Source organism: Dendrobates tinctorius, unplaced genomic scaffold, assembly GCF_039654945.1.
Source record: "Dendrobates tinctorius isolate UK_male_01 unplaced genomic scaffold, ASM3965494v1 ptg000152l, whole genome shotgun sequence".
NCBI lineage: Eukaryota > Metazoa > Chordata > Amphibia > Anura > Dendrobatidae > Dendrobates > Dendrobates tinctorius.
In genome coordinates this window covers 7,054,139-7,076,500 of record NW_027361819.1, presented here as the reverse complement: position 1 = coordinate 7,076,500, position 22,362 = coordinate 7,054,139, and the positions used below count along the sequence as shown (strand labels likewise).

At 44.2% G+C, this 22,362-nt stretch overlaps 1 protein-coding gene across 1 annotated transcript; it reads left to right on the top strand.

The window, feature by feature from the left end:
- Positions 1 to 6,330: 6,330 nt before the first annotated feature.
- Positions 6,331 to 21,368, top strand: LOC141050844 (serine protease 27-like). The gene is made up of 5 exons (XM_073547525.1): positions 6,331 to 6,379; positions 14,970 to 15,207; positions 15,658 to 15,929; positions 16,695 to 16,864; positions 20,399 to 21,368. The coding sequence occupies exons 1-5, from the start codon at positions 6,337 to 6,339 to the stop codon at positions 20,675 to 20,677; spliced, it is 1,002 nt and encodes a 333-aa protein (XP_073403626.1). The 5' UTR covers positions 6,331 to 6,336; the 3' UTR covers positions 20,678 to 21,368.
- Positions 21,369 to 22,362: the final 994 nt, after the last annotated feature.

The following is a 22,362-nucleotide window of genomic DNA, read 5'->3' as shown; positions in this document are numbered from 1 at the left end:
CATGTGCGGCTTTCATATGAGTTGCGCCTATTCCTGCCCCATCTTAACGTCAGCTTTTATACATTTTTTGGTGAACACTTTCCCCTTCTGGGCACTCTGCTTTTTTATAGTATTTTTCGATGCATGATGTTAGTATAATGTGTAATAAAAAGTGATTTTATATTTGTTTCCTGGGTCTCTTCTTCGGCTATGGTTGTGTAAGCCCGAGTTTTTGTGTCCATATTATGATATGAAGAGCCAGTGTTTGCTACAAACGGACAATATTTGCTAAATTAAGTGGTAGGGCTATGTAGCATTAATAGTTATAGAGGTGGTGATGAGAAGTATAATGGTGTAGGAAGAGTAATAGTGGTGGTAGGAATTATGGTTCTAGTAAGTAGCAGCAGTACCAGGAATAGTAGTAATAGTAGTAGCAGTAGTATTGACCAGAGTATTGGTCAGAGATCAGCGTCCCACCACATATATGGATTCCTTCATACTGACTTGTCAGGGCCCCTCTCCGTCATCAGCATCCGCACCCCACGATTATTTTGCTAAAAGTTCTTGAGTTCTCTTTGCGGACTCTGCTGTAGGGTTGACCAGGATTGAGGCAACTGAGGAAAAAGAGTTAGTTGAACTTTAGATATTGTGGTAGATCGGTTCACTCAGCGTTATATGGAGGTAGAAAACGGGAACACTGTCTCTTTACTCTTTAAATCTTCTGTTGTTTTTTTATACAGACAACATAAACCAACATAAAGGGATAAGTAAACACAGCACTTTGGGTAAAACAGGAAAAACAACAAAAAAATAAATTAATGTTGTAACACAGTCCATACATTTGCGGGGAGCTGCACAGGTTCAGTCTTTCCTCCTCAGGAGTCAGGACACAAACCACTGGAGATCCTCACTCCAGCCCTGCTGAACCAAGACTGCCTCTGGAGCCCAGCTATTTAAGCCCCAGACCACTCTCTGGGGTGGAGATAAGGTGGACATCCTCCCACCCGCTCTATGGATGTCTACATAAAAGCCAACCAATTATAACAAATTAGCTTAACCCCTCCAGCACTTAGTGTGCCGGAAGAAAAACTCTGGGTTTCATATCACTGGCGCCATCAAGTGTAGTGAAACATATCTCCCCTCCAGTACTTTACCAGTTTATAAAATGAATTAAAAAGTAAAGATGTAAGAAAGGAATTCTTCAGATGAAGTCCCGGCTAGGATACAATTCTTCGGGTTTAGCATTCTGTTATTTAGTGATCCTCAGACAAGTCTTTCAAGAATGAGTGATTCTCAAGAGTAGAGCTTCTCAGATTAAATTTTCTCAAACTACTGTTCCTCAGGATTAGTGTTTCTCAGTTTAGATTTTTTCAAGTTAGTTTTCTTCAAAATTATTGTTCCTTCGATTAGTCTCTCGAGATTTTAAATTGCTCAGAATTATCTTTCCAGCTGGTTCTAGAGTTAGTGTTCCTCAGGTTTAGTGTTCTTCAGGATTAGTGTTCCTCCAATTAGTTTTCTAGATTTGGCATTACTCAGATTCATGTTTTTAGAGTAAGTGGTCCTCAAGTTTAGTGTTCTTTTGGTTAGCATTCCTCAGATTGGACTTTCAAAAACTACCACCCCTCAGGTCCAGTGCTCTTCAGGATTAATGTTCTTCCAATTAGTCTTTGTAGATTTTGCATTCCTCAGAGTAATCTTTCCAGAGTTAGTATTCCTCGGGTTTAGGGTTCTTTCGCTTAGTGCTCCTCACATTAGAGAATTACTGCTCCTCAGGTTAAGTAACGCATAATCCCATGGAGGTCACCCAGAAGGATAACACAGGAGCAATGACACTCCACGGAATATAAGAATAATTATATATTTAAACTTTTTTTTATAGTATACTATGGAAAACAATTAAAAGCCAAGGTCACCTGAAGGAACAGAGATAAATCAGGCACAAGAAGTCCACATAGGATATTCTCCCGCACCAAATAGAAAGGCGGATTAAGCTTTTAATAGCATGGAATAATAGAATAATCGCAATGTCCCCATGGTTACAAATAATCAATTTTGCTAACACGTTTTGGGTTAAAAAAAACCTTGATCAGAACTTTGCAGCATTCTTCTGTGTTGGTGACATTTTATATTATATCTGTTCATCCAGTGGACTCAAACAAAGGCCAATTTTGCCCCCATTACATGGTCTATCTTGGATAAGCCGCACGTAACCTATGACCAAGAGGGTTTGGGTCCCAGGCAATGAACAGTTGAGTGACTTGATTTTGGACTTCCAGTTGAAGTTGCTAAGACAGTGTTAAATGTAATAATATTTTCAGAGTCGGCCTCTGGTCACAATTACTGGAACCATAAAAGGAACTATAAAAATTTCTCAAATATAGAAGCAGCAACAAGGCAATAGTGTTTACCAGCCAAGGTCATGAGGAAAATGCACAAACAGGAGGCATCAGACCCCCTGCCTAAAGGAGGCAACACCTGCAAAATACTGATTAAAATACCACTCTCTTAGGCCAAAATGTTACCCAATACCTCCTTATATTATATTTTTTTTGCAGTTTTTATCTTTACAGGGTGCAGCCAGACCCAGCAATGGTGACCTTGTAGACCAGGGTGTCATGTGGACCCGTCCTGTGAGACAGAACCCGCAGGCCGGTAACTAAAACAAGAAGACAAGGCACGTGTAACTGTCCTGTGTGACGCGGCCCACAGGCCGGTAACTGAAACAGCAAGACACGGGGAATTTGACAAATATCCCGAGGCGACGAAAGAATTTTTGTAATTTTTAGAAATATTATGCAAATTAAAACTTGTTTCTGGCATTGACGGGAAAAAAATATCGGTAAAATCACCATTTATGCCAGAACAATGAGAAGGATGGTTTCTCACAGCATTCGTCCGTAGTCAAGCGAGTCACTGTGAAAATGATAATAAAGGGAAAAAATACACCAGTCCTCGAAGTCTAAGAAAAATAGGAGAAAAGAGCTAAAGTAGACCCTCTGCAGACTGCAGTAGTCCTTCCTCTGATAGATCCTCAACCAGTAATCACTCCACCAATAGACGCTCTACCAGTAGTCCCTCCACCAGTAGTTCCTCCACCTGTAGACGCTCTATGGTAGACCCTTAACAAGTAGACCCTCCATCAGTAGTCCTTCCACCACTAGACCCTCCACCACTACTTCAACCACCAGTAGACCCTCTATCAGTAGACCCTCCACCAATAGTTCCTCAACCAGTACACTCTCCACCAGTACACCTTCCATTAGTAGACCTTCACCAGTAGACCCTCCAACAGTAGACCCTACAACTGTAGAACTTTCACCAATATACCCTCTATAAGCAGATGACAACAGGGAAAGTGACCACTGGTGACTTGGGTTAGTCCTCTTTCATTCATGCCATGGACCTGGCAGGCATTGATTGGTGGCATGAGACTGGCAGGGCTCACTCTTAGTTTTTCAAGAGTTTGTTGACCCTTCTCATTGTCTCCACCTCAGTGCTTTCTGGCGCAACCACGGAATTCAATTTCAGTTCACAGATTGCAAAAAAGCCTAAAATTATCCATGGACCATTGGACCAGTATGGCAGCAGACTGATACTTTTATCTTTAATTATCTGCTGGGAGCAAATATCAACAGCTTATCAGTTGTGGGAAGGATCACCACAAGGTTTTGAGGCAAAAATGTTCCAGTTCACAGTTAGCAAACAAAGATCCTAAAATAGTGTAAAATGGAAACCCAAGCAGAAAGCTGCAGAATATTCTATGATTCGATTGGGCTCACACGGTATAACTACACAATAGGGACATAAATCCCATATATCATGAGCTATGAGCATCTGGACCTGCAATCTAAGAACGCTTGTTATTGGCTCAGTCACACCAGGAAGCCCAGAAATATCTAGGAGGACACATGGCTACTACGGAAATAACAAGATGCTTTGATGGCACTACATACCATCGATATCCTCCTGTTGAATAATTGTTTTCCCGTCTCATACTCAACCTGCTTTCCAGTGATGATCTTCTGACCCATTGCCATTTTCCTGTCTTATGGTCAGTCTCCTTTCCCAAACTCATCCCACTTTCCCATGTGCACCCTCCTATCATGTGATTATCCTCCTTTTCTGTGATAATGTTCTAGTTTTATGGTAATTTTCCCATAACATGGAGAATGAATAAATAAATGACAATGAGCTAAGCTGAACAATCACCAGGAAACTAGTGGTTATCCCGGTCCACTGCAATCAAGTCCGATCAATGGCAAAGATAACATTCCTTTATGATTGAGTAGCAACTCACTCAGGAAAATAGGTAACACACTAAAAACTGCGACTGACCCTGCCAGTTCCTGTACAGACTAGAGACTGTGACCCTGCAGTCCTTAGTGGTTCCTGTCAGAGCTGACAGAGCCCTAACCGTAGACTAGACTATGGCATCTCGGACCTAAGCTGCCTGAAAGGCCGTTGAGAGCTTCACGTTACTCCTGAAGAAGTGGAGGGGAGAGCAGAGTGCAAATTACCAAGAGAAGGGAAAGTGTGATGAAAAAGAGAGAGATTCCAGAGTGAGTAAAACAAGGATTAAGTTGGTACTATAATGTAATATGCCACCTACCTCCTAAAAAGAAAAAGAAGGTAGGTGCAGGGTAAAGAACAGAAACAGCAAGGAAATACAAAGCACAGACTCAAGGGTTCTAACCCAGACACATGACACATTCGATAATAAGGATCTCTGTCCAAGTGCTTATCAATAGTGCAGACAGGACTCCACCAGCAGAATAGTGAGTGCAGCTCTGGAGTATAAAACAGTATCTAACTCAGGATCAGTAATGTAATGTATGTACACAGTGACTGCACCAGCAGAATAGTGAGTGCAGCTCTGGGGTATAATACAGGATGTTACTCAGGATCAGTAATGTAATGTATGTACACAGTGACTGCACCAGCAGAATAGTGAGTGCAGCTCTGGGGTATAATACAGGATGTAACTCAGGATCAGTAATGTAATGTATGTACACAGTGACTGCACCAGCAGAATAGTGAGTGCAGCTCTGGGGTATAATACAGGATGTAACTCAGGATCAGTAATGTAATGTATGTATACAGTGACTGCACCAGCAGAATAGTGAGTGCAGCTCTGGAGTATAATACAGGAGGTAACTCAGGATCAGTAATGTAATGTATGTACACAGTGACTGCACCAGCAGAATAGTGAGTGCAGCTCTGGGGTAACTCAGGATCAGTAATGTAATGTATGTACACAGTGACTGCACCAGCAGAATAGTGTACACAGTGACTGCACCAGCAGAATAGTGAGTGCAGCTCTGGGGTATAATACAGGAGGTAACTCAGGATCAGTAATGTAATGTATGTATACAGTGACTGCACCAGCAGAATAGTGAGTGCAGCTCTGGGGTATAATACAGGATGTAACTCAGGATCAGTAATGTAATGTATGTACACAGTGACTGCACCAGCAGAATAGTGAGTGCAGCGCTGGAGTATAATACAGGATGTAACTCAGGATCAGTAATGTAATGTATGTACACAGTGACTGCACCAGCAGAATAGTGAGTGCAGCTCTGGGGTATAATACAGGATGTAACTCAGGATCAGTAATGTAATGTATGTATACAGTGACTGCACCAGCAGAATAGTGAGTGCAGCTCTGGGGTATAATACAGGATGTAACTCAGGATCAGTAATGTAATGTATGTACACAGTGACTGCACCAGCAGAATAGTGAGTGCAGCTCTGGAGTATAATACAGGAGGTAACTCAGGATCAGTAATGTAATGTATGTACACAGTGACTGCACCAGCAGAATAGTGAGTGCAGCTCTGGGGTAACTCAGGATCAGTAATGTAATGTATGTACACAGTGACTGCACCAGCAGAATAGTGAGTGCAGCTCTGGGGTATAATACAGGAGGTAACTCAGGATCAGTAATGTAATGTATGTATACAGTGACTGCACCAGCAGAATAGTGAGTGCAGCTCTGGGGTATAATACAGGATGTAACTCAGGATCAATAATGTAATGTATGTACACAGTGACTGCACCAGCAGAATAGTGAGTGCAGCTCTGGATGTACATCAGGAGCAGTAGCGTAATGCTCTGTACGTCATTGAGCCTCCATTACTTGATTTTTGCTCTATTTTGAGATTTGAAGCATGTGATTAATTTTCGCACAACCTTGGCTATGACCATTACATCTTGTGTAGAGTCACATTTGTCTCCATGATCGGAGCAGGTTGGGCCACATTGTGAGCTCTGACGTTGTAGTGACGCTGCTGTCAGTCCTGACAAGAGACAAAGAACATTATAAAAGAACAAAGTGCAAAGCAACCAGACAAAACCACCATGATCCGCGTCTGGGTTGCCGGCTGCCTCCTGCTGCTGTCCGGTAAGTGCCTCTACAGTTACCTGATCCTTCCCTACGAAGTGGCGAAGTCCTAACTCTTTGGGCAAAATCACTATATTCATAGAAAATAGTTGTATGAAATTATCGTCACATCTTTACAATCAGGAGAAGCTGGGAAAAGACAAGTTCTTCATTTTCTGAGATGTCTGTACCCAGTCCACATCCCATCACCCAGGACAATCCCTCCTGGAGATCCCAGTCACAAGTCTCTCTGATGTCTTCGGCCACATTTCTGGATTTAGACATCCATAATCCCAGCGCGTTGTGCCCCTCGTCCCGACCAACGTTCCCAGTGTCTCTATACTTTACCGGGGATTCTCCGGGATATTTCGCCGTGGGATTTCTTCTGAACCCCTTTCCCTTCCTACTCCCACAAACTCAATATTTTATCCTCATCCCATTTCCAACTGGAAGAAGCCCGAGCGCTTTACTGATCTCTGGACCAAGAACTTTCATAGATAGAACTTTTTCCAAAAAAAAGTCCAAATTTATACCATGAAAAGAAATGACAAAATGCCTTAGAAAGTAATATTGTGCGATAATGGAGAACGTTCTCATAGAAGCGATAAACTCCTCATCTTTCTTCTGAGCATTTCCTCCTCCCCATAACAAATTCCGAGTAGCCCATCTAAACTTCTGAAAATGCTCAGTAACATTAATGCGTACAAGAACTGGAGAACCGTAAAGCTTTTCACCGTTCCGATTCTGCCCACCATGTATAAAGGACGCCACGTCATATTCCCTGTGTTCACCTCTTAGATCTTCAGAAGAACATTCTGTTGTCTCTATCACAAAACATCCCTCGGGGCAAATGTCTGAAGCTTTCATCTCCCGAAAACAGCTGAGTCTGATTATTTCCTTACCCAATGGCATAAACAGGGCCTAACTGGAAATGAAGCTCAACATTGTCCTTTTCACCACCCAGGCCCATGCTGCCCCCTATCCCACAACTTGCCCGGATGGGGGTCTCAGTTACCAATATGGCCGTCCTTGACGGATGATAAAAAATAAATTATCCTGCAATTTACCTTCCAGCGTGGACAGTGGGATCTTCTCTACTAAAAAGGTGGCTCCTGACTAAACAAAAAGTCATCATATGTTTGCCCAGGACAACATCTTTAGCAAATACCGGTGTATTAAGACCCATATTCCCGTCATACAGTGATCATAGTGGTAGATATCCGTTACACACAGCCGCTCTGGAGGTGACAGAAATCCACTGACTGGTTAGGTTGGCTCTAGATGGAGTCGTTCAGTTTTCTTTTTCTTCTCCATTCAGGTCATAAAGCCATGACGACTTTTCAATCCCCAACCTTGCAGCTTATAGCATACAGGCATCTTTAGATGATCGCTTCTTCAGCACTTTCTTCATATTGCTCCAACTCTACTCAAAGAAAATACTGATATACCATCTACAGTGCCCTAAACGGCAAAATGCCCCTACACAGTGCCCCACACAATAGCAGTGTCTATTATTCCACTTAACACAGTAATAGTGCCCCTTCTATAATAATAGTGCCCCCCTGCGCTCCTATACAGTAATAGTGCCCCCTCTGTGCTTCTATAATAATAGTGCCCCCTCTGTGCTCCTATACAGTAATAGTGCCCCCTCTGTGCTTCTATAATAATAGTGCCCCCTCTGTGCTTCTATAGTAATAGTGCCCCCTCTGTGCTTCTATAGTAATAGTGCCCCCTCTGTGCTTCTATAGTAATAGTGCCCCCTCTGTGCTTCTATAATAATAGTGCCACCTCTGTGCTCCTATACAGTAATAGTGCCCCCTCTGTGCTTCTATAGTAATAGTGCCCCCTCTGTGCTTCTATAGTAATAGTGCCCCCTCTGTGCTTCTATAGTAATAGTGCCCCCTCTGTGCTCCTATAGTAATAGTGCCCCCTCTGTGCTTCTATAGTAATAGTGCCCCCTCTGTGCTTCTATAATAATAGTGCCCCCTCTGTGCTTCTAAAGTAATAGTGCCCCCTCTGTGCTCCTATACAGTAATAGTGCCCCCTCTGTGCTTCTATAGTAATAGTGCCCCCTCTGTGCTCCTATACAGTAATAATGCCCCCTCTGTGCTTCTATAATAATAGTGCCCCCTCTGTGCTTCTATAATAATAGTGCCCCATCTGTGCTCCTATAATAATAGTGCCCCCTCTGTGCTTCTATACAGTAATAGTGCCCCCTCTGTGCTTCTATAGTAATAGTGCCCCCTCTGTGCTCCTATACAGTAATAGTGCCCCCTCTGTGCTTCTATAGTAATAGTGCCCCCTCTGTGCTTCTATAATAATAGTGCCCCCTCTGTGCTCCTATACAGTAATAGTGCCCCCTCTGTGCTTCTATAATAATAGTGCCCCCTCTGTGCTCCTATACAGTAATAATGCCCCCTCTGTGCTCCTATACAGTAATAGTGCCCCCTCTGTGCTTCTATAATAATAGTGCCCCCTCTGTGCTTCTATAATAATAGTGCCCCCTCTGTGCTTCTATAATAATAGTGCCCCCTCTGTGCTCCTATACAGTAATAGTGCCCCCTGTGCTCCTATACAGTAGTAGTGCCCCCTCTGTGCTTCTATAGTAATAGTGCCCCCTCTGTGCTTCTATAATAATAGTGCCCCCTCTGTGCTTCTATAGTAATAGTGCCCCCTCTGTGCTTCTATAATAATAGTGCACCCTCTGTGCTTCTATAGTAATAGTGCCCCCTCTGTTCTTCTATAATAATAGTGCCCCCTCTGTGCTCCTATACAGTAATAGTGCCCCCTCTGTGCTTCTATAATAATAGTGCCCCCTCTGTGCTCCTATACAGTAATAGTGCCCCCCTGTGCTTCTATAGTAATAGTGCCCCCTCTGTGCTTCTATAGTAATAGTGCCCCCTCTGTGCTCCTATACAGTAATAGTGCCCCCTCTGTGCTTCTATAATAATAGTGCCCCCTCTGTGCTTCTATAATAATAGTGCCCCCTCTGTGCTCCTATACAGTAATAGTGCCCCCTCTGTGCTTCTATAGTAATAGTGCCCCCTCTGTGCTCCTATACAGTAATAATGCCCCCTCTGTGCTTCTATAATAATAGTGCCCTCTCTGTGCTCCTATACAGTAATAGTGCCCCCTCTGTGCTTCTATAATAATAGTGCCCCCTCTGTGCTTCTATAATAATAGTGCCCCCTCTGTGCTCCTATACAGTAATAGTGCCCCCTCTGTGCTTCTATAGTAATAGTGCCCCCTCTGTGCTCCTATACAGTAATAGTGCCCCCTCTGTGCTTCTATATTAATAGTGCCCCCTCTGTGCTTCTATAATAATAGTGCCCCCTCTGTGCTCCTATATTAATAGTGCCCCCTCTGTGCTCCTATATAGTAATAGTGCCCCCTCTGTGCTTCTATAATAATAGTGCCCCCTCTGTGCTCCTATACAGTAATAGTGCCCCCTCTGTGCTTCTATAATAATAGTGCCCCCTCTGTGCTCCTATATTAATAGTGCCCCCTCTGTGCTTCTATAATAATAGTGCCCCCTCTGTGCTTCTATAATAATAGTGCCCCCTCTGTGCTTCTATAATAATAGTGCCCCCTCTGTGCTTCTATAATAATAGTGCCCCCTCTGTGCTCCTATACAGTAATAGTGCCCCCTCTGTGCTTCTATAGTAATAGTGCCCCCTCTGTGCTTCTATATTGTAATAGTGCCCCCTCTGTGCTTCTATAATAATAGTGCCCCCTCTGTGCTTCTATATTAATAGTGTCCCCTCTGTGCTTCTATATTAATAGTGCCCCCTCTGTGCTTCTATAATAATAGTGCCCCCTCTGTGCTTCTATAATAATAGTGCCCCCTGTGCTCCTATACAGTAATAGTGCCCCCTCTGTGCTTCTATAATAATAGTGCCCCCTGTGCTCCTATACAGTAATAGTGCCCCCTCTGTGTTCTATAATAGTGCCCCCTCTGTGCTCCTATAGTAATAGTTCCCCCTCTGTGTTCTATAATAGTGCCCCCTCTGTGCTCCTATAGTAATACTGACCCCTCTGTGCTTCTATAATAATAGTGCCCCCTCTGTGCTCCTATACAGTAATAGTGCCCCCTCTGTGCTTCTATAATAATAGTGCCCCCTCTGTGCTTCTATAGTAATAGTGCCCCCTCTGTGCTCCTATACAGTAATAATGCCCCCTCTGTGCTCCTAAACAGTAATAATGCCCCCTCTGTGCTTCTATAATAATAGTGCCCCCTCTGTGCTTCTATAGTAATAGTGCCCACTCTGTGCTTCTATATACTAATAGTGCCCCCTCTGTTCTTCTATAATAATAGTGCCCCCTCTGTGCTTCTATAATAATAGTGCCCCCTCTGTGCTCCTATACAGTAATAGTGCCCCCTCTGTACTTCTATAGTAATAGTGCCCCCTCTGTGCTCCTATACAGTAATAGTGCCCCCTCTGTGCTTCTATAATAATAGTGCCCCCTCTGTGCTCCTATACAGTAATAGTGCCCCCTCTGTGCTTCTATAGTAATAGTGCCCCCTCTGTGCTTCTATAGTAATAGTGCCCCCTCTGTGCTTCTATAATAATAGTGCCCCCTCTGTGCTCCTATACAGTAATAGTGCCCCCTCTGTGCTTCTATAGTAATAGTGCCCCCTCTGTGCTTCTATAGTAATAGTGCCCCCTCTTTGCTTCTATAATAATAGTGCCCCCTCTGTGCTCCTATACAGTAATAGTGCCCCTCTGTGCTTCTATAATAATAGTGCCCCCTCTGTGCTTCTATAGTAATATTCCCCCCTCTGTGCTTCTATAATAATAGTGCCCCTTCTGTGCTCCTATACAGTAATAGTGCCCCCTCTGTGCTCCTATACAGTAATAATGCCCCCTCTGTGCTCCTATACAGTAATAATGCCCCCTCTGTGCTTCTATAATAATAGTGCCCCCTCTGTGCTTCTATAACAATAGTGCCCCCTCTGTGCTTCTATAATAATAGTGCCCCCTCTGTGCTTCTATAGTAATAGTGCCCCCTCTGTGCTCCTATACAGTAATAGTGCCCCCTCTGTGCTCCTATAATAGTGCCCCCTCTGTGCTTCTATAGTAATAGTGCCCCCTCTGTGCTCCTATAGTAATAGTGCCCCCTCTGTGCTCCTATAGTAATAGTGCCCCCTCTGTGCTTCTATAATAATAGTGCCCCCTCTGTGCTTCTATAATAACAGTGCCCCCTCTGTGCTTCTATAATAATAGTGCCCCCTCTGTGCTCCTATACAGTAATAGTGCCCTCTCTGTGCATCTATAATAATAGTTCCCCCTCTGTGCTTCTATAATAATAGTGCCCCCTCTGTGCTCCTATACAGTAATAGTGCCCCCTCTGTGCTTCTATAGTAATAGTGCCCCCTCTGTGCTTCTATAATAATAGTGCCCTCTCTGTGCTCCTATACAGTAATAGTGCCCCCTCTGTGCTTCTATAATAATAGTGCCCCCTCTGTGCTCCTATATTAATAGTGCCCCCTCTGTGCTTATATAATAATAGTGCCCCCTCTGTGCTTCTATAATAATAGTGCCCCCTCTGTGCTTCTATAATAATAGTGCCCCCTCTGTGCTTCTATAATAATAGTGCCCCCTCTGTGCTCCTATACAGTAATAGTGCCCCCTCTGTGCTTCTATAATAATAGTGCCCCCTGTGCTCCTATACAGTAATAGTGCCCCCTCTGTGCTCCTATACAGTAATAGTGCCCCCTCTGTGCTTCTATAGAAATAGTGCCCCCTCTGTGCTTCTATATTGTAATAGTTCCCCCTCTGTGCTTCTATAATAATAGTGCCCCCTCTGTGCTTCTATAGTAATAGTGCCCCCTCTGTGCTCCTATACAGTAATAGTGCCCCCTCTGTGCTCCTATAATAGTGCCCCCTCTGTGCTTCTATAGTAATAGTGCCCCCTCTGTGCTCCTATAGTAATAGTGCCCCCTCTGTGCTCCTATAGTAATAGTGCCCCCTCTGTGCTTCTATAATAATAGTGCCCCCTCTGTGCTTCTATAATAATAGTGCCCCCCCTGTGCTTCTATAGTAATAGTGCCCCCTCTGTGCTCCTATACAGTAATAGTGCCCCCTCTGTGCTTCTATAGTAATAGTGCCCCCTCTGTGCTTCTATATTGTAATAGTTCCCCCTCTGTGCTTCCATAATAATAGTGCCCCCTCTGTGCTTCTATAGTAATAGTGCCCCCTCTGTGCTCCTATACAGTAATAGTGCCCCCTCTGTGCTCCTATAATAGTGCCCCCTCTGTGCTTCTATAGTAATAGTGCCCCCTCTGTGCTCCTATAGTAATAGTGCCCCCTCTGTGCTCCTATAGTTATAGTGCCCCCTCTGTGCTTCTATAATAATAGTGCCCCCTCTGCGCTTCTATAATAATAGTGCCCCCCCTGTGCTTCTATAGTAATAGTGCCCCCTCTGTGCTCCTATACAGTAATAGTGCCCCCTCTGTGCATCTATAATAATAGTGCCCCCTCTGTGCTTCTATAATAATAGTGCCCCCTCTGTGCTTCTATAATAATAGTGCCCCCTCTGTGCTCCTATACAGTAATAGTGCCCCCTCTGTGCTTCTATAATAATAGAGCCCCCTCTGTGCTTCTATAATAATAGTGCCCCCTCTGTGCTTCTATAGTAATAGTGTCCACTCTGTGCTTCTATATAGTAATAGTGCCCCCTCTGTGCTTCTATAATAATAGTGCCCCCTCTGTGCTCCTATACAGTAATAGTGCCCCCTCTGTTCTTCTATAATAATAGTGCCCCCTCTGTGCTCCTATACAGTAATAGTGCCCCCTCTGTGCTTCTATAATAATAGTGCCCCCTCTGTGCTTCTATAATAATAGTGCCCCCTCTGTGCTTCTATAATAATAGTGCCCCCTCTGTGCTCCTATACAGTAATAGTGCCCCCTCTGTGCTTCTATAATAATAGTGCCCCCTGTGCTCCTATACAGTAATAGTGCCCCCTCTGTGCTCCTATACAGTAATAGTGCCCCCTCTGTGCTTCTATAGAAATAGTGCCCCCTCTGTGCTTCTATATTGTAATAGTTCCCCCTCTGTGCTTCTATAATAATAGTGCCCCCTCTGTGCTTCTATAGTAATAGTGCCCCCTCTGTGCTCCTATACAGTAATAGTGCCCCCTCTGTGCTCCTATAATAGTGCCCCCTCTGTGCTTCTATAGTAATAGTGCCCCCTCTGTGCTCCTATAGTAATAGTGCCCCCTCTGTGCTCCTATAGTAATAGTGCCCCCTCTGTGCTTCTATAATAATAGTGCCCCCTCTGTGCTTCTATAATAATAGTGCCCCCCCTGTGCTTCTATAGTAATAGTGCCCCCTCTGTGCTCCTATACAGTAATAGTGCCCCCTCTGTGCTTCTATAGTAATAGTGCCCCCTCTGTGCTTCTATATTGTAATAGTTCCCCCTCTGTGCTTCCATAATAATAGTGCCCCCTCTGTGCTTCTATAGTAATAGTGCCCCCTCTGTGCTCCTATACAGTAATAGTGCCCCCTCTGTGCTCCTATAATAGTGCCCCCTCTGTGCTTCTATAGTAATAGTGCCCCCTCTGTGCTCCTATAGTAATAGTGCCCCCTCTGTGCTCCTATAGTTATAGTGCCCCCTCTGTGCTTCTATAATAATAGTGCCCCCTCTGCGCTTCTATAATAATAGTGCCCCCCCTGTGCTTCTATAGTAATAGTGCCCCCTCTGTGCTCCTATACAGTAATAGTGCCCCCTCTGTGCATCTATAATAATAGTGCCCCCTCTGTGCTTCTATAATAATAGTGCCCCCTCTGTGCTTCTATAATAATAGTGCCCCCTCTGTGCTCCTATACAGTAATAGTGCCCCCTCTGTGCTTCTATAATAATAGAGCCCCCTCTGTGCTTCTATAATAATAGTGCCCCCTCTGTGCTTCTATAGTAATAGTGTCCACTCTGTGCTTCTATATAGTAATAGTGCCCCCTCTGTGCTTCTATAATAATAGTGCCCCCTCTGTGCTCCTATACAGTAATAGTGCCCCCTCTGTTCTTCTATAATAATAGTGCCCCCTCTGTGCTCCTATACAGTAATAGTGCCCCCTCTGTGCTTCTATAATAATAGTGCCCCCTCTGTGCTTCTATAATAATAGTGCCCCCTCTTTGCTTCTATTATAATAGTGCCCCCTCTGTGCTCCTATACAGTAATAGTGCCCCCTCTGTGCTTCTATAATAATAGTGCCCCCTCTGTGCTTCTATAATAATAGTGCCCCCTTTGTACCTCGACATATAGTGCCTCTGTCTGTGACCCTACATAACAATTTTGCCCCCACTGTGCCTGTATATAGTATGAATGTCCCTTCTGTGCCTTTATATAGCAATAGTGCTCCTTCTGCTCCATATAGTGGTGGTCCTCCACCCACTGTGCTTCTGCATAGTAATATTATTCCCTTTGGGTTTCTGAATAGTAATAATGCTCCCATTGTGCCTCTATATTGTAACAATTCCCCCATTGTGCCCGCACATAGTAATCGTGCCTCCTCTGTGCCTCTGTATATTAATAATACCCGTGTGTGAACATTTAGTAATAATTCCTCTATTGCCCCAAGAATGATATAGTGTTCTCCTTTCTGTTTTCCAGTCTGCACCTCCCCTGTGATTTCCAATAACACCACTACCACCACTGCCGCCAATACCACCACTGCCGCCCAACCTGTGTGCGGAAATCCAGTGATCAACGATCGGATCGTTGGTGGCACAGCTGCCACTGAAGGAGCATGGCCGTGGCAGATCAGCCTGCGGTATGAAGGTTACCACATCTGTGGAGGGTCACTGATCTCCAGCCAGTGGGTGGTCACCGCCGCGCATTGTTTTGAATCGTAAGTTGCTGCTGCAGACTGGAGTATAACTTGGTCTATGCCCTGTAGTGGTTAGTAAGGTCCACCATGTTGGAATGGGAAAAGGTGACTGCATTTATTTTAGTATTTCATCTAAACATAAAGAAGAGTAAAATATGGCCATTGGGTTGGAGGGGGAGAAGGCCAGGAAAGATGACCACCATGGCTTCTTAACAGCTGGGAGATGAAGTATAAAGGGGTACTAATCATCCTTGGTGGCACCAGGTGGAGGGTCCCAGCTGTGGACATATGCCTGAAAATGCGATTCTCTTTGTGGAAGACGTCACTGACAATCCATTGCCCTAATGTGTTCTCTCGTGACAACACGAGACCAATGTGTGGACCCCAGATATGTTTCAGTTCCTACTGCCACAAGAATAACATTATGGAGGGTGAAGTTGCTCCTCATGATTGTTTGGTTTCACCCATCAGGTCTACAAATTCATCTTATTTCAAAGTCGGTCTTGGCGAGTACCAGCTGCAGAACCCTAGTGTTCACAGCATCGTGTCCAGTGTAGAAAGTATCATCGTGAACCCCCAGTTCAATGGAGCTGGCACCCCGGGGGACATCGCCCTGATTAAACTCTCCAGTCCCGTTACCTATACCGAGTACATCCTGCCGGTGTGCATCCCATCAGAGTCCATGAGCTTCTCCAATGGCACCAACTGCTGGGTAACTGGATGGGGCAATACGGGAAGTGATGGTAAGAAAACCCAGAAAATGTATGGGTCTACAACCTAATCATGTATGATGCTGACCTGACCAAGAGTCCATCGCTCCATCTCCATCATTTATCACTTGTGTCTCATCTTACCATATGTTGGGTACAACTATATATTCTCATGGAGACCTACAGCTGACGCAGGAAGGCTTACAATTCTTAAAAGCTCCCTGGGAAGAGTTTTCAAATGAGCTCTCCTCCAGAAGGAAGAGATCGGTCTCTCTAGTGCCACCTATTGGAGGTAGTCATCCTATAGGTCGATGTCTCCTACGACAAACCTCATTATAAGCTTATAGTCAGACATTGTCTGTGACATTATTTTTTTAACACATCTAGTGAGTGCAAAAAATGATAGGGGAAATGTTTATGTTTTCAAATAATTTTATTGGTTTTTTGGAAGTAAACAGGGTAGGGAAAGGAAGGTAGGAAGGGAGGGAAGGGAGTGGGGAATAAACAACCTTGTACAGGTACGGAAAAAAAATGTAAAAACTAGAGAACCCACAAACAGGCATAGAATAACATATATCGAATAACAACATAAAAGACAAAAAAAAAAAAAAAATGTTTATGTACCCCAGGATCTAGGAAGTGGACGCCTCTGTTTTTTCTCAGACTCTAGCAGATACAGATTATGTACTCTGAAGATTGTCAATTGTAGGGCAACAAGGCAGAATTCTCACCATTTCAGGTCTTTGTGTTTCCATGTTTTGCACTCCATGACCTGGACCTTCACTCTTTTTCTTGCAGTGAATCTTCCGTATCCTCAGACTCTGCAGCAGGTCATGGTGCCTCTTATCGGCAATAGTGCCTGTGATGCCATGTACCACATCAACTCCGACATTAGTGCCAGCATACAGATTGTTCCAAGTGACCAAATCTGTGCCGGCTACCAGGCCGGACAGAAAGACTCCTGCCAGGTGGGTGAAGTATCTTCCAATTATAAGTGGTAGCCGGATCTCAGACTTTAATAATAGACACATCCGTACGGGGTGGGAATAAACCTGTAAATGTGGATGTCTTTCTTTTTGTATTTTTAAGAACCTTCATTTCCATTTCCAGCAATGTATAATGTACCATATAGACCCCAGAGCAATAAGAAAAGGAGAACATGACTTTGGGTGGTGGAACATAGAACTTCATTTATTTGTATAGATTAGACTGCACTTTCAAAAGCCTTTCAAGGTTTTCATAGATAGAGGTCCTACATGGTCGATCGAATCATGGAGCGGAAATGTTCAGTCAAGTGCTGCTCTACATGGAAAAAGGGCTAGCCAAGAAAAGACACAAACATGTTGTAGAGAATGCACCCACTAACGTATATCATTTCATGCATATTCTCCACTTCCCTCTGTTTCCTCGTGTACTGCCCCTGCTTTCCTGTCTCCACATTTTTGCCTTTTTTCCTTTGTCTCCTCGTGTGTCCCCTCCTTTCATTTGTCTCCTCATCTATCTTCTCCCTCTTACCTGTCTCCTCAAGTGTCTGCTCCACTTACTTCTGTCTCCTCAAGTGTCTGCTCCACTTACTTCTGTCTCCTCAAGTGTCTGCTCCACTTACTTCTGTCTCCTCAAGTGTCTGCTCCACTTACTTCTGTCTCCTCATGTCTCTGCTCGCTCTTACCTCTGTCTCCTCATGTCTCTGCTCGCCCTTACCTCTGTCTGTTCATGTATCTGCCCTCACTTTATCTGTATTCTTATGTGTCTGCTCCCTCTTACGTCTTTCTCCTCATGTACAGGTGCATCTCACAAAATCAGAATATCATCAAAAAGTGAATTTCTTTCTGTTCTTCAATACAAAAAGTGAATCTCCTTTATACTATAGAGTCATTACATACACTTTTACTCACAGTTCTTCCAGTTACAATCTCCAGCCGGGGTGCTGTGTCCTCCGGGTTGGTGGTCCAGCCAGCTCTCGAGTAGTTTGGGGTCCACTGTACCAGCACCCCCTTCTGATGTTCCTTTCCTGGCCGTCTCTCTGCTCTGGATCCCACCTCTCCTGCCCTGTGCCTTCACATACAGTGTCCCAAGCCAGCAGCCTCAGATCCTGTTGGGCAACGTTCTCTTAGTCCCCTTGATCCTATCTGGCTACCTTTTCAGTGAATGTGTATGGAGTTGGCTGTAGCACATACAGTCGCTACAGCCTCCAGTTTCTAGCTGAGTCCTTAGTTTCTCCACTAGTCTGGGGCCGTTCCCTCCACCCGACTACAGTCGGCGTGGATTTGGGCGCCACGAGTGGATTCCTCACTTCTCGTGCCCCTAGGACCCCTTCTTTCTCTCCTCTTTTCTCTCACGCTGTGCCAGTCTAGGGATGTGCTCCTCACTCCTCCAGTCCCCAGCACCAACTCCCTTCTCCTTCCTGACTCCTGTTACCATGACAACTCTCCACTCCCAACTGTCAGCTTTCTCTCCAGCTGTCCAACTCTTATCTACTTCCTCCACCCACACCCTCTACTTGGTTCCTCCCAGGCCTAAAGAGGACTAGTGTTGGGTGCTAGTGTGTGGGTACTGGGTAGTGCCAAAACCTTACCCGAGAGTGGGGTAATACACCTTTGACTGAGGTGCAGTACCTCTGTGGCGACTGGATCCTCAGGGGCACCACAATTGTAAAATCTGAAATGTTGTCCTACTGAAATGTATGTTCAGTAAATGCACTCAATGCTTGGTCGGGCTCCTTTGCATCAATTACTGCATCAATGCAGCGTGGCGTGGAGGCGATCAGCCTGTGGCACTGCTGAGGGGTTATGGAAGCCCAGGTTGCTTTGATAGCAGCCTTCAGCTCGTCTGCATTGTTGGGTCTGGTGTCTCTCATCTTCCTCTTGACAATACTCCATAGATTCTCTATGGGGTTAAGGTCAGGCAAGTTTGCTGCCAATCAAGCACAGTGATACTGTTGTTTGTAAACCCAGTATTGGTACTTTTGGCTGTGTGGACAGGGGCCAAGTCCATCTCCAAAAAGCTTGTCAGCAGAGGGAAGCATGAAGTGCTCTAAAATGCCCTGGTAGACGGCTGCACTGACTTTGGTCTTGATAAAACACAGTGGACCTACACCAGCAGATGACATGGCTCCCCAAACCATCACTGATGGTGGAGGCTTCACACTAGACCTCCAGCAGCTTGGATTGTGGCCTCCACTCTTCCTCCAGACTCTGGGACCACTGACAACAGTCCAGTTCTTTTCCTCCTTGGCGCAGGTAAGAGCCTTCTGGCGTTGTCTATTGGTCATGAGTGGCTTGACACAAGGAATGTGACACTTGTAGCCCATGTCCTGGAGACGTCTGTGTGTGGTGTGAAGCAATGACTCCAGCAGCAGTCCACTCCTTGTGAATCTCCCCCACATTATTGAATGGCCTTTTCTTAACAATCCTTTCCAGGCAGCGGTTATCCCAGTGGCTTGTGCACCTTTTTCTACCACACTTTTTCCTTCCACTCCACTTTCCATTAATATTCTTGGATACAGCGCTCTGTGAACAGCCGGCTTCTTTAGCAATGACCTTTTGTGGCTTCCCCTCCTTGTGGAGTGTGTCAGTGACGGCCTTCTGGACATCTGTCAGGTCAGCAGTCTTCCCCATGATTGTGGAGCTACTGAAACAGACTAAAGGACCTTTATTATCGCTTAGGAAGCCTTTACAGGTGTTTATTGTTAATTATTCTAATTTCCTGAGATAATGACTTTTGGGTTCTCATTGGCTGTAAGTCATAATCATCAACATTACCAGAAATAAACACGTGAAATAGATCCCTCTGTGTGTAATGACTCTATAGAATACAGGAGAGGCACTTTTTGTATTGAAGAACTGAAATAATTTCACTTTTTGATGATATTCTAATTCTGTGAGAAGCTCCTGTATCTGCCCCCGCTTACTTCTGTCTCCTCATAGTTCTCATCACCACATTTTGGAAATTCACTGAACCCAATAAATTTGAACAATTTGCTACTAGATGTGAGTTTACATCAGCCACAGAAGGCTCCCATGACTTCCTCATAATGGCTTGCATCTATTGCATCACGTGATACAGCACAGCCAATCATGAGGGACTATTATAGCCTGTATAAAAGCAAAGGCAGGGAATGTAGCAGCCACTGTGCTGTAAATCTTCATACTGAGAGGATGACACAGCGTAACTATAGAGAATGGGCGATAAAGCCATGAAGCAGAGAAGAAACTGTACGGGTAGTGTGACAGCACAGCGGTCACCTGTAGCCACATGTCATGATGTCACCTTGTTATTACTGCGGATGTTTTTATGCTAAAGATCTTGAAAAGGATTATGTACAGTCTTAGGAGACCTAAGAGCCTTATATGGATTTTTGGGGGGGAAATCAAAGACTTGCAAATTGATTTGCCGCAAATCAAACTTTTTACAAACTGGCCAATTCAAATAAAAAATGGCTTATTTCTATTATTTAGTATTTTTTAATTTATGGCATTTACCAAACTCTCTTTATTATTCAGGGTGACTCCGGGGGACCCCTGGTCTGTAAAATTGATGGGGTTTGGTATGAAGCTGGCATTGTGAGTTGGGGAGATGGATGTGCCTTGTCTGACCGGCCAGGAGTCTACACCTATGTCCCGGATTACTACAGCTGGATCAAGTCTCTTGCTACGTTCTCGTCCTCTGACTCTCCTGTGTCTTACAAGTCCTCGTCCTCTGTGTCTTCTCTATCAGTGTCTCTATTGACCCTCAGTCTATTGCTGCACGTTCAGCTGCATTTACGGGCAGCGCTGCACTAGGCATCAGGTCTGAATATGTCCATGATCGCAATGGAGTCACGTTTGTCCTTAATTATACTCCTTGTGTTTTTGTCTCAATTTTCTCCTATGACTTAAGTAGGCTGTGAAATTTTTCCCCATACTGACACGTAAAGGCATGAGGAGCTCAAGAACGTTTCACAGCTCAACCAAGTCTGCACAGTCAATCCCCCAAGCCCACTGGTCCATAATTCCCAAGATGGCAGTGGCTGAACCTCATATTGCGCAGGCCCTGGTACAAGGCTTTTATAATTTTTCAAGATGGCTGAGTCTACTATCGTTCAATGAAGATGCAAATACAAGGCGTCCACAGAGCCCACAGCACAGGTGCAGAATAAAGTAGCAGAGCCCCAATGGTAATTTAGGCTTCATACGGCCCTTCTTAGATATTGCAGATCTTAGATTTGCACTTCATATGGCGGCATTAGTTCGGAGTTGGCGTTAGATCATTTTATGTAATATATAGGCAGTATTTTGGGTAGTGGATGAAAGCCAGGCCTGACCTCCGTGATGACGGTATGTGGCACCGTGTGTGACGCTTCTGGGAATGATTTATGATTGTTATTGATTCTGTGCAGTTTATTATCCTGATTATTACTTGATGACAAACATATTTTGGGGATTTTTTTCACTTTACTAATTTGTGATATCAATAAATATTATGTATTACTTACATGTGTTTCTTGTTTCTTTTTGTCATTGTTTTTCGTGCAGACTTTATAAAGTACAAACATAAAAATAATGTTTCTTCTACCTACAGTTTACTTTAATTAACACAGTTCAAATCACTTATCAATAACTTTGGAAGAGATGATTTATTTACCAGCGTGAGATCTCAGTGATTGTCTGCAGTGTTGTCGACGTAATTTCACCACTGCAGACAATCAACAAGGACTGGAGCAGCGTCTGAGGGTAAGTAAGGTCTCAGTTATGTTTTGTTTTTACATGTCGTTTCAGTATACCAGTTACATAGCTCCTTTACACATTGTGTTTATCGCTGGTCAGATGTAGCGTGACATCTGCTCTACCGGTTGAGCCATCTAGATACATGAGCTAGTTATTATAAGTCACTGAGGCAGCCTTCTGGTTAGAAATCACTTTATTATTTGTTACATTATATGTCTGTTCACATTCATTCATTGCTTTCCATGACTACATTTCCACATAAATACGTTTGTAGCAATCACATATTCTGGTTGGATTAGTGATCGGCTCGGTGATTGGTTGAAGGACGGCTCCAGGTGGAACATTGCCATGTGATCTGGTCCTCTATGGTCCGTGTGTTAATGTCCCCATAGGTTTCCACACTACTCTTGGTGGTATCTTCTGTGATAACGCTCTCCTGCCACCGGCTTGTTGTTGCAGGTTGCCTTGCAGACCGGTGGTCCCTTCGTTCTACTGTTCTAAATACTAACGTCACGATGGATATGCGCGTATTCATATGTACGGAGTCTGGTATTTCAGCCCGTGCTGACCTTTATCTCTCTCTCTATGTATATTTCTGTTCTTTTCTCCTCTATATATGACAAGACTTTTCTTAGTGATCACATATTCTGGCCGGAGGAAGGCTTCGGCACCAAACAGAAGAGCGTCATCTATTTTTACTCAATGAGAAGTCTTTGAACTGTCTACACTTTGTCTGGACTTAGTAGCGCTACAGAAGTTTC